The following is a 13,458-nucleotide window of genomic DNA, read 5'->3' on the forward strand; positions in this document are numbered from 1 at the left end:
TTTAATTAATGGAATTAGTGTTCCCTGAACTACAAAATTAATAAAAAGTACGGAACAGATGAAGCGCTTTTTTACTTGTGGTATCCAGAGTTCAAAAACAAAGTAGAACGGAAAGCTAAGAAAGAATTTCTTATTTTAGTGTGTGACCACATCCTCTACTCCGGCTTACTGAAACGCTGCCTGGATGTTTGCATATCTAGAGGTAGATGGCTGTAGCTGATTGTGGACATATATCGCCTGCAGCATATTTCACCCACTCATCAACACACAATTAATAGAATGCATTGTGCCCCTTGCGCCCCCCCCCCCCCTAGTCGAAGCAACTTTTAGATCGAAGGAACACACCAAATTCAAAGCCATGTTTACAAGCACACTACAGAGACGTTAAATATGGTAGCTGTAGCGACGCCAGCGCTCCAACCGGTTATATTTGACATTGCAGTGAACAGAAGACGAACAACTTTAACGATCAAATCTACGGCGAGGCCTGACGACAGGCGAGATTTGACAAAGTTTCCTGTTACACCATCAAATTTCCTTGACATAAATATTTGACATATCAACTTTGACAGAGAAATGTGGTAATCATCAGCGTTTGGAACGTATCACGAGAATTATTCGGAAAGTAAGGTCCGATTCCTTATACAAGATGAACCACTATGGATTTTTTTAAAAATAATTCCTTAGCAGTTCCTCTATTTTTCCGCATGGTTTCCATATTTGTTTAAACACTTGTCATATCGCTCTAGACGCTTGAGAGTCCCTAAGTGTGCCACTGTGAGGATGAACAGTTGAAGATTGCTTCTTTCAGCTCGCCATCTGTTGCGAAGCGCTTGCCGCCGAGAAACTCGTTTGGGTAGCGGAACAAGTGAAAATCGCTCGGCGCCAAGTCTGGACTCTACGGTGCATGGACAGTCTGTTCCCGTCCAAAAGATCTGATGAGATTTCAGGTGTGAACTGCAGAATGGGGGTCTGGCATTGTCTTCCAACAACAAAAAACTCCAGACGTCAGAAGGCCCCGTCGCTTATTTTGTATTGCTGCCACAGTAGCGCAGTAAGCGGCTGTGTTTTTGTCGTCCTATGCTGCATGAAATCGATTAACGATACTCCGTGTCTCTCCGAAAACATGGTTGCCATAACCTTGGTCTTGAATGTGACTGGTGACGTCTGACGCCATACCATTGACTAACGTTTAGATTCGGGGGTCATGTTAGAAATCCACGTCTTGTCCCTAATGACAGTTTTCTCTCAACATTATCTTCCTTACGACATCGGTCCAAAAACTCAAGAGCACAAGCTATTCTTTCCATTTTATATTTCTCAGTAAGCAGCTTGGGGCACCAACGTGCGAAAAATTTTCGAAATTGCGGTTTCTCAGAGACTATTTTCTCCACGAACTTGTTCTGCCCACATGCGGAAATCCCAGTGGAAATTGTGAACCGCCAATATTCAAGAGTCTTTTTTTCGTTTTTCGTCCACAGCTCTGACCAAATCTATCACTGATGTTCGGCTTGATCCGCGGTTCTTCGTGGACATCTTCCCGTCCGTCCCAGGGTGGAAGAAACCGACCTGTTAAAACCGATACCGGTATTTTAGCTCTGGATAACCGGTATTTTTCGGTATTTTTTGTTTGGATTATAGAAAGTGCTTTTTTTCTAAACCCGAGGAAAAAGAAAAAATCACTTACCCATAGCAGCAGCGCTAGAAGTTTTCGTTTTTAAGTAAACCTGTTATAAAAAAGGAGAAAATGTAGTGTGTAAAATTTCCATCGATTTGTGTTATTGCGTTGTTACAAAAAACGGGAAAAGTGATCAGTACTTTTTTAATGACAACGCCGACAGTATTCTTGCTTATAAGTTTGGTTGCCTAAGAATTAGTGTCCCTTTCAGACGATAGTGAGTTTGTAGCACTGTTATCGATAATGCTTACATGTGTCTCATGTAACTTGCTTGTTTTTACTCAATGTGACTTATGTATGATCACACTCTTGGACGTATCGTCTATGTAAATGTTTTATTCATTATTTATGATAATTTATGTAATCGTTGGGCCGGCCGCGGTGGCCAAGCGGTTCTAGGCGCTTCAGTCCGGAACCGCGCGACTGCTACGGTCGCAGGTTCGAATCCTGCCTCGGGCATGGATGTGTGTGATGTCCTTAGGGTAGTTAGGTTTAAGTAGTTCTAAGTTCTAGGGGACTGATGACCTCAGATGTTAAGTCCCATAGTGCTCAGAGCCATTTGATTTTTTTTTGTGTAATCGTAATTCATCTATTGATGTAATTTCAAAAGTAGTATACTGTAAGAGAATGGAAAAGTTAAAATTTTCCTTGCAATACTGTTCCATGCATAGGGAAAGTAAATTTGTAATCATGTAAAGCTTGGAGGAAAGTCCCTCCGCAACGGAATTGGCTAAGCGGGACTAGAAAAGGTGGAAATGGCGGTCGAACTGCAAAGCTCCTGTGGGCCATGATTCGGTCTGTGGCTACCAAAGCGTGACCATCTTGTGAACCGAACGGGGCGAGAAGAATTGCAAGATTATACAGGGTGTTACAAAAAGGTAGACCAAACTTTCAGGAAACATTCCTCACACTCAAAGAAAGAAAATATGTTATGTGGACATGTGTCCGGAAATGCTTACTTTCCGTGTTAGAGCTCATTTTATTGCTTCTCTTCAAGTCACATTAATCATGGAATGGAAACACACAGCAATAGAACGTACCGGCGCGACTTCAAACACTTTGTTACAGGAAATGTTCAAAATGTCCTCCGTTAGCGAGGATACATGCTTCCACCCTCCATCGCATGGAATCCCTGATGCGCTGATGCAGCCCTGGAGAGTGGAGTATTGTATCACAGCCGTCCACAATACGAGCACGAAGAGTCTCTACATTTGGTACCGGGGTTGCGTAGACGAGAGCTTTCAAATGCCCCCATAAATGAAAGTCGAGAGGGTTGAGGTCAGGAGAGCGTGGAGGCCACGGAATTGGTCGCCTCTACCAATCCGTCGGTCACCGAATCTGTTGTTGAGAAGCGTACGAACACTTCGACTGAAATGTGCAGGAACTCCATCGTGCATGAACCACATGTTGTGTCGTACTTGTAAAGGCACATGTTCTAGCAGCACAGGTAGAGTATCCCGTATGAAATCATGATAACGTGCTCCATTAGGTGGAAGAACATGGGGCCCAATCGAGACATCACCAACAATGCCTGCCCAAACGTTCACAGAAAATCTGTGTTGATGACGTGATTGCACAATTGCGTGCGGATTCTCGTCAGCCCACATGTTGATTGTGAAAATTTACATTTGAATCGAGGAAGTACAGTACATACTGACGAAACTAAAATGAGCTCTAACATGGAAATTAATCGATTCCGGACATATGTCCACATAACATATGTTCTTTCTTTGTGTGTGAGGAATGTTTCCTGAAAGTTTGGCCGTACCTTTTTGTAACACCCTGTATAACATACCTCGGACGTGCACGTAATTTGCCCGCATCTCGTGGTCGTGCGGTAGCGTTCTCGCTTCCCACGCCCGGGTTCCCGGGTTCGATTCGCGGCGGGGTCGGGGATTTTCTCTGCCTCGTGATGGCTGGGTGTTGTGTGCTGTCCTTAGGTTAGTTAGGTTTAAGTAGTTCTAAGTTCTAGGGGACTGATGACCTCAGATGTTAAGTCCCATAGTGCTCAGAGCCATTTGAACCATTTTTTTTGCACGTAATTTGGCTTATTGTTGATGGCATACTTTGCCTGGCTCTGTACTACGAAAATCCGACACTATGAAGAATAGGATTTGCAGAGTTTGTTACACAGGAAGAGTTATGGCTACTTTCGCCGCCTTTTTTGAATAGCACAGGAGACCGACATCGCCACCGCCTTGATCTCAAATTACCAGTCGAGTAGTGTGTAACTGCGCGGACCGGTTATGTGGTTTATTTATCTCTAATAAGTTTGCGTTCTTTAAACTCTGTAATGAACACCCGTATGTATTCTTAGTCATTTGCCTATACAGCGTTCTACCGCAAGTGCTACGATATTTCCGAGTACGCTATTTAACTGAGCGTTTGCTTCCTTTATACAAGTTAATAAACTTTGTGGAGTTGTAAAGTACATAAACATTTAGTGAGCATAAGTTCTGGAGTTCTCCACGTATTTTTCAGTAAAGGATAGTTATAAATTTCATCAAAGTATAATTATTAAGAGAAGTTTTAAAATATTCACTTTAATGATTCTTATTAGTGAAATACCAGTGTTTATAATTTCACGTGTTATGTAATTAACAGTGTTTTCTAATATTGTGTTGTGACTAAATGTTCAACTTAAGGCAGAGTCAACTGATAGTCTAGTTTCTGGGTTCCTATGCTGATATTTGAGCAAGATTTAGATTCCACATTACAATTAATTTACTCTGGAAGTACGGCTTTCATTCTTACAGCGTCTACTACCCTAAGGAAATAGCTACGACTGTTCGGACTATAATAGATTCAGGTATCACATGCCCCATATGAGCTAAATAGTATAAGGAAATGAATGTTCCTTAAGAATACAGTTCATCAGTACAAAAGATATAATTACTTCATAACTATTTCAGTAACAGTAATTTCATATAATTAAAGTGACAAAGGACCCTTTGTCCAAATTGGTAGTGTTCCACCGTTGGTGGTCAGTTACCTGTAACGATCATTAGCTTCTTACAACAACGCACAGATAGATATTGGCAGCTAGTTATTGCCTAAACATATTAATACTCCTCCAGTGTGTTTTACGTCAAATAACTGGTACAATATTCGCTAAACTGCGCTACTGCTTTATATCTTGTCAGCAAAATAGAAAGTCATGTTAGTAAATCTTACAACTTCGGTGACCGTTTTCTTCGACACTGAAGCGCCAAAGAAACTGCTGAGGGTATAGGCATGTGTATTCAAATACAGATATAAAAACAGCCAGAATGCGGCGCTGTGGTCGGCAATGCCTATATAAGATAACAAGTGTGTTGCGCAGCTGTTAGATTAGTTACTGCTACTGCAATGGCAGGTTATCAAGATGTGAGTGAGTTTGAACGTGCTGTTATAGTCGGCGCACGAGCGGTGGGTTGGTTGGTTGGTTTGGGGAAGGAGACCAGACAGCGTGGTCATCGGTCTCATCGGAATAGGAAAGGATGGGGAAGGAAGTCGGCCGTGCCCTTTCAGAGGAACCATCCCGGCATTTGCCTGGAGTGATTTAGGGAAATCACGGAAAACCTAAATCAGGATGGCCGGACGCGGGATTGAACCGTCGTCCTTCCGAACGAGCGGTGGGACACAGCATCTCCGTGGTAGGGATGAAACGGGGATTTTTCCCGTACGACCATTTCAACAATTTACCTTGAATATCAGGGATCGGGTAAAACATCACATCTCCGGAATCGCTGCGGCCGGGAAAAGATACTGCAGGAAGGGGAGCAACGATGTCTGAAGAGAATCGTTCAACGTGACAGAAGTGCAACCCTTCCGCAAATTGCTGCAGATTTCAATGGTGGGCCATCGACAAGTGTCAGCCTACGCAACATCACCGATTTGGGCTTTCGAAGTACCCTCAATGACTGCACGACACAAAGCATTACTCCTCGCCTGGGCCCATCAACACCCACATTGGACTGTTGATGACTGGAAACGTGTTGCCTGGTTGGACGAGTTTCGTTTCAAGTTGTATCGAGCGGATGGACGTGTACGGGTACTGAGACAACCTCATGAAACCATGCAGCCTGCACGTCAGCAGAGGACTGTTTGAGCTGGTGGAGGCTTTGTAATGGTGTGGGGCCTGCGCTGTTGCAGTGATTTGGGATCCCTGATACGTCTAGCTACAGCTCTGACAGGCGACACGTACGTAAGCATCCTGTCTGATCATCTGCATCCATTCGTGTCCATTGTGGATTCCGACGGATTTGGGAAATTCCAGCAGGGCAATGCGACACCCCACACCTCCATAACTGGTATAGAGTGGTTCCAGGAACACTCTTCTGAGTTTAAGCACTTCCGCTGGCCACCAGAAACTCCAGACATGAACATCATTGAACGTATCTGGGACGCCTTACAATATGCTGCTCAGAAGAGATCTCCACGCCCTCGTGCTCATACGGATTTATGGACAGCCCTGCAGGATTCATGGTGTCAGTTCCCTCCAGCACTACTTGAGATATTAGTCGAGTCCATGCCACATCGTGATGCGGCGCTTCAGCGTACTCGCAGGGGCCCTACGCCGTATTAGGCAAGCCTAAAAGTTTCTTTGGCTCTTCAGTGTACGTAATTACAGTTTATTTTATTACTAATAGAACCTGGGTTCGATTCCTGTTTGTTTTGCTGTTGTTTCCTCTCAATCGGAGTCTTTCCTGAGACTTAATACGAGGGTCACTTTTAAAAGCCATCTTTTGTTCTACATGTTTGAAAGTTTTACACTGTGTAGATACATCCTTTAGGAACAATATTTTCATTTCTCCACTTAATTTCCATCCCTCTCAACTGCCTTGCGCCATCTCGGAAGCAGCGCCTCTACACCCGCATGGTAAAATTCTGGACCAACCTGTTGGAGCCACTGTTTGGCAGCGTGCACAAGGGAGTCGTCATCCTCAAACCTTGTTCCACGAAGAGAGTCTTTCAGTTTCCCAAAGCGATGACATGGAGCCAGGTCAGGACTGTAAGGGGGGTGTTTCAGTGTTGTCCATCCGAGTTCGGTTTTTTGACTGACATATGGCCGTGCATTGTCGTGCAACAGCAAAACATCCTGCTTTTTGGCGATGTGGTCGAACACGACTCAGTCGAGCTCGAAGTTTCTTCAGTGTCGTCACATACGCATCAGAATTTATGCTGGTTCCACTTGGCACGACGTCCACAAGCAAGAATCCTTCGGAATCGAAAAATACCGTAGCCATAACTTTTCCAGCAGAAGGTGTGGTTTTCAATTTTTTTGTTTTTTTGGATGAATTTGCACGATGCCACTCCATTGATTGCCTCTTCGTCTCTGGTGAAAAATGATGCAGCCATGTTTCATCACCTGTCACAATTCTTCCAAGAAATTCATGTCCACCATTCTCGTACTGTTCCAAAAGTTCGCTGCATACCGTTTTCCTTGTTTCTTTGTGAGCCACTGTCAACATCCTGGGAACGCACCTGGCACAAACCTTTTTTTAACGCCAACACTTTCAGTATTCTGCAAACACTTCCCTCCCCTATCCCAACGTAGCGTGACAATTCCTTCACTGTGACGCGTCTGCCAGCAGTCACCAATTCGTTAACTCTCTGCACATTGTCTGGAGTGTGGGCAGTACGAGGCCTGCCGCTGCGAGGACAATCCTCAATATTGCCGTGCCCGCTTTCATCACGTAACTGTACTGTGATCGACAGTTGCATCTCTGTAAACCTTTTTCAACCTCTTGTGGATGTTTCCCACTGTCTCATTTTCACAGCACAGGAATTCTGTGACAGCACGTTGCTTCTGACGAACGTCAAGTATAGCAGCCATCTTGAAGACGTGCTGTGACGGCGCCGCTCACGGGAACAGGTTGAACTAAGTTTGAAAACAGGCGGGAAGGATTTATCTGCACACTGTAAGACTTTCAGACATACAGAATGAAAACTGTATTTTTACATAAGTAGTGTGCATTTCTTATGGAGTGACCCTCGTACTATCCGATAGCTTTCCATTACACATATTCACTGTCACAAAATAAAAATCCTTTCGCAGGAGTAACACTATAGGTGTACTGCTGATTTAGTTGTAGTCGGTTGTGCTTCCCGTACTGACCATTTTGCTGCTTCCTCGGCTGTGTGCAGGACGCCTATGATGGACTTGCTGGTGCAGCTGTGCACGTCGCACCGGCTGTCGCCCGGCGGACACAGCCTGCAGCCGCTGGGCGAGAAGGGCGCGCTGCCCTACAAGCCCTCCACGCCCATAGGGCTGCTGGAGGCCTGGAGCGTGCGCGTCCTGCCCAAGGGCGCCGGCGCCGCCGCTGGAGCCGCCCCCGCGCTCCAGGAGCACCCGAACCAGCTGCCCTTCCAGCACACCTTCCGCCTCCAGGTCAGTCTCTCTCTCTCTCTCTCTCTCTCTCTCTCTCTCTCTCTCTCTGACTACTTTTGCGAACCGGATTGAAATCGCCGGTTGCCCACAGGTGGTTTAGATGGAGTACTTACGTGTTTGCATACAGAAATATTTAATCTAACAGTCCTTTAATTCTGCTTCAGTCTAACATAAAGGTGTATATTAAACCTTTTTAGTGTTTTGTTCGTTCTTGCTGTAGATGAAAGTACACACACTTGCCGTATTCATCGGCAGCATAGTACTTAAGTCCCCTTTACACGACCAAACAATTTCTCTAACATCAGTAAGTTTGCCAAACATTTTAGAGTGTTTGATGTGTTTGAGAGGAAATTTCACTGACGGAAAATTGGACAAGATAGCGAACGTTGTTTGCGTTTGACGTTTTACACCACATGTGTAATAAAGTTTTATTACAGTTTACATCACTGTATTGTGAATTCATACATCTGTGACAACTGCGATCAAATATAAAAACAATATAGCACTTGGAATTACCAGAATGGTAAAAGTGTAGCTTGTTTTGCAGCGGTATCCACTATGTGATCACAAGTATCTGGACACCCCCAAAAGATACGGTTTTCATATTAGGTGCATTGTGCTGCCAGGTACTCGATATCAGAGACCTCAGTAGCCATTAGGCATCGTGAGAGAGCAGAATGGGGCGCTCCGCGGAACTCACGGAAGCGAACGTGGTGAGGTGGTCAGGTGTCACTTGCGTCATACGTCTGTACGCGACATTTCCACACTCCTAAACGTCCCTAGGTCCACTGTTTCCGATGTGACAGTGAAGTGGAAACGTGAAGCAACACGTACAGCACAAAACCGTACAGGCTGACCTCGTCTGTTGGCTGACAGAGGCCGCCGACAGTTGAAGAGCGTCGTAGTGGGCAATAGCAGACAGGAATTCCAAACTGCATCAGGATCCGCTGCAAGTACTGTGGCAGGCTGGAGGTGAGAGAACTTGCATTTCACGGTCGAGCGGCTGCTCATAAGCCACACATCACGCCGGTAAATGCCAAACGACGCCTCGCTCGGTGTAAGAACTGTAAACATTGGACGATCAAACAGTGTAAAAACGTTCTGTGGAGTGACGAATCACGGTACACAATGTGCGATCCGATGGCAGGGTGTGCGTTTGGCGAATGCCCGGTGAATGTCATCTGCCAGAGTGTGTAGTGCCAACAGTAAAATTAGGAGGTGGTGGTGTTATGGTGTGGTCGTGTTTTTTCATGGAGGGGGCTTGCACCCCTTGTTGTTTTGCGTGGCACTATCACAGCACAGGCCTACATTCATGTTTTAAGCACCTTCTTGCTTCCCACTATTGAAGAACAACACGATCGAGCGCCTGTTCATAATGTACGGCCTGCGGCGGAGTGGTTACACGACAATAACATCCCTGTAATGGACTGGCCTGCACAGAGTCCTGACCTGGATCCTACAAAACACGTTTGGGATGTTTTGGAACGCCGACTTGGTGCCAGGCCTCACCGACCGACATCGATATCTCTCCTTAGTGCAACACTCCGTGAAGAATGGGCTGCCATTCCCCAAGAAACTTTCCAGCACCTGATTGAACGTATGCCTGCGAGACCGGAAGCTGTCATCAGGACTATGTGGGGCTGCACCATATTGAATTCCAGCATTAGCGATGGAGGTCGCCACGAACTTGTAAGTCATTTTCAGCCAGGTATCCGGATACTTGGGATCATGTAGTGTATCTCGTGATACAGGTTAAGTGAAGAACAGAATAAGAGACGCAAAAAGTTTTTTTAAAGCAGGTAAATTGTGTGAAATTTAACACGTATTTAGCTGTCGTCTAGATATTGTTCGTGCCGCTGGACGTGTAAAGCATTTGTAATAGCACAGCTAAAACTTAAAAAATTTTGTTAATGTTTTGCAATCCATCCCATGTTTACTATTTTTTTTTTCAATAGCTATGTAGTTTCGAAATCAGGCCGTTCTTTTTGAAACACCCTCTATATTTCTCTCTCATTTTAAATGATTCCCTGGGTCAACAGCTTTTCTTCTTCTTCTTCTGCCTGTTCTTGTTCTGCCTGTTCTTGTTCTTTAAACACAGTACCAGTGCCAGAAATGCGTTGCTGCATTTGTAGCCATTCCCACTAGTGTCAAAATAGAGCCTAGATGAACAGCGTCTGCTCGGAAAGTTAAATTTCCGAAGTTATTGGATCGTGTACGGGCTCGTTTAAGATCTCCGTGGATAGATGAGAGCGAATTTGACAACTAAGTTTGATCGTGTACGGGAACGTAAGCTTGGATGTGTGGGCCGACTCGGCTCTAGTGTCGCATATGAGGGACACGTGTGTGTTGCAGGTGCACCTGCCGCGCAACCAGCTGCTCGTGTCCCGGGTGACTCCGCAGATGGGCCTGGCCGCGGTGCTCAAGATGGCCTGCGACGAGAAGAAGCTGGACCCCAGCAAGTACGAGCTGCGCCACCCCAGTAAGTAGCCACCGCTGGGATAGCTCTTCTACTAACCATCAGTCCTGGTCGTCAAACTGCGGCCCGAACTAACAGGGGGAGGCCACCACATTGGGGTCACAGACATGCTTCAAACCTTGTGAACCGTCAACTAGGGCGATTAACAAACAACAACTTAAGTACACATTTTATTCCAAAAACGCTATCGTGGAAGTAGGGGCCAGGAGGTGCTGGTGAAAAAACGCGCATTGATAAGGTTATCTTTTATTTTAAAAGGTTTTCTCAGTAATAAATTTTTAAGTCTGGCATTTCTTTAAAGAAAATAATTTCAAAACAATTTCAAATAGCTTGACAATTTTCATTATAAAAAGAAGATTACGAGGCATAACATTAACGAGTTGCCAATAATGAGTTTTTAACTTCACACACACACACACACACACACACACACACACACACACACACACACACACACATATATATATATATATATATATATATATATATATATATATATATATATATATATATGACAACAGGGAAAAACTATCTTAAAATAGCTCTATGTAAAGGAAATTGCAATGTTTGACGTTAACAATAAGATTATTTTAAACTTGTTGTATCAATAAGGGAGCAATAAAAAAAAAGGAAAAATAAAGAAACAACTTTCAGTAGCTAGCTTCTACTAAGCAAAAATAGTTGTCTCTCGCCAGTTACATAATTTATATTTGCACAAGATAAATGTGAATAAGCCATAGACAAACCTTCACATTAAAGGCAGTTCCTCCAAAAAAAATTTCCTTAGCTCGGTGAGAGAGTGACACGTGTAAAGGGGCCCAAATCACAATAGTCGCAATAGTCACTGTTGGTCTACAGGGCCACAGCAGATCAGCCGCAAAACTTGCATTACAAGCCACCACATCCCCGAAATACCCAAAACCAGAAGATGTAGCAAGGGCGGTGCCTGCACAGACTCTGAACCACAGAGACCCTCGACACCGACCCTAAATCACCCAATCGAGGTGTGAATCAAACGGCCCGACCAAGAAGCAATTACCACATTCCCGCGGACCGGCAAACGGAAGCTGTGTTGGGACGACCCGAACAAAACCACTGGTGAAGAAACTCATTCACTTCACTAGAACTTGAAAAACTACTCAACTTCTCACACTCCACCCCAGCGCCGGGAACACGTCGCACTTCCTTATGCTCGTCAGAGCCAACCGCTGCCAGTGGTTTCAACGCCAGAGGGCGGTAGCGATCCAAACAGCGCGCCAAACCGAAAGCGCCACCGCAAACACTGGACGCGAAGCGAAAACACTCCGCCTGGCGCGCTTTTCGAAGAGCCGGACACAACTACGGCTCACCTTATACACCTTTGATAGGCCATTAACACAACATAATGTGCAAGTAGTAAGGTGCACTACTCTAGTAATTCCTATAAAATCGCAAGAGAAGTTTCACGCGACTATTATGTAACTATCGACACTGAAGTGCCACAGAAACTCAAAAGGCATGCGTATTCAAATACACAGATGTGTTAACAGGCAGAATACGGCGCTGCAGTCGGCAACGCCTGTATAAGACAAGTGTCTGGCGATACCAGTCTCTTTGGCTCTTCAGTGTAGTAACGAGCACTACTCTGGCAATTCCGAGAAAATCGCGAGAAAAGTTTTACGCGTCTAGTATGTAACATTTATCTCTGACTAGGCGCTGGACATTAGAGTTGGTGGCTGTCAAGTGATTAGCGATTGAGCTGTGTGTGTCTTGATCGATTGAGAGGAGACGGTTCGACTCCCGTTGAATGTTAATTTTTAATCTATACTATCAGAAGGAAGAGAAGTTTTTCGAATTGTCAACGTGTGTTTTCCCTTAGAAACAATCAACTTTCCCTGTAAGTGCGGGAAAACTGCATTCATTCGATGTAGTAGATGGCGTCACCGTTTATGTTCTCCTTGTCGGTATGACAAATACCATCCTGCAACATGTGATACCGAAAGCACATCCGACGACAACATTAATCTTGGAGTCTGGCACATTGTGTCTTACTATACTAATGAATAACGTCATTCCCATCATTATTTATCGACGTTTGATGTGGACTAAATAGACAAATTCACTACAACCTCATGTCCGCCCCGATAGCTGAGTCGCCAGTGCGACAGACTGTCATGCCAAGGGGTCCGTGTTCGATTCCCGGCTGGGTCGGATGTTTTCTCTGCTCAGGGACTGGGTGTTGTCTTCTCTTCATCATCATCTCATCCCCATCGAAGCGCAAGTCGCCTAAATGGCGTCAACTCTAAAGAATTCCACCAGGCGACCGGTCTACCGGATGGGAGGACCTAACCACACGCTATATCCAGTTCTACTACAACCTCATGAAAATGCGCATGGTTCTTTTCATTATATTACCTCTCAAATGTCACACAAATTAAATAATGTAACCAGTGACGAAAAACTATAGATTAAAAAATAAGTGTTTGTAGGACTCGAACCGTAGGCCTCATCCACAACCCTCTTGCTAAGAACAAACCCTAACCCCCCCTTTTTTTTCTGAAATAGCTAAATTTCGCCCACAGCGACTTCTTCCCGCCAGCACCTTCGCACAGGTGCATCTAAAGCTCTGGGTATACCGAGCTGAACAATCCGCCATATTGAATCCCAATCCGAGGACAGTGTTCTATGCTTCGCGTTGCGTATGGTAGTGAATCAGCGTTCTTTTCGTCTAGTGGTTCGGTGTGCAGCTCCAAACTGCTCAAATAACAGACATGGTCGCTACAATTTTACCGGTTTGCTTCAAATATAGATCGGCGTAAAACGTGGCTTGTGAATTCAAGGCCCAAAGATTGGACACCAAAGTCAAGCAACTGTATGTGTGATGTAAATAAAAAAAATTTTTTTGTTTTGTTTTAGAAATAGATATGCTTACAGAGCGGTGATAATGAAATT

At 44.7% G+C, this 13,458-nt stretch overlaps 1 protein-coding gene across 1 annotated transcript in view; it reads left to right on the forward strand.

Annotated features, from left to right (window-relative positions):
* The window catches only part of LOC126426490 (serine/arginine repetitive matrix protein 1-like), a 383,690-nt gene that overhangs the window by 340,382 nt on the left and 29,850 nt on the right, over window positions 1-13,458 (forward strand). The window contains exons 3-4 of the mRNA XM_050088399.1: window positions 7,808-8,051; window positions 10,404-10,530. Coding sequence (XP_049944356.1) covers window positions 7,808-8,051; window positions 10,404-10,530 — 371 coding nt within the window. The remainder of the gene's footprint in view (window positions 1-7,807; window positions 8,052-10,403; window positions 10,531-13,458) is intronic.

This window comes from Schistocerca serialis, chromosome 11 (assembly GCF_023864345.2).
Source record: "Schistocerca serialis cubense isolate TAMUIC-IGC-003099 chromosome 11, iqSchSeri2.2, whole genome shotgun sequence".
In the NCBI taxonomy this organism is placed as follows: Eukaryota; Metazoa; Arthropoda; class Insecta; order Orthoptera; family Acrididae; genus Schistocerca; species Schistocerca serialis.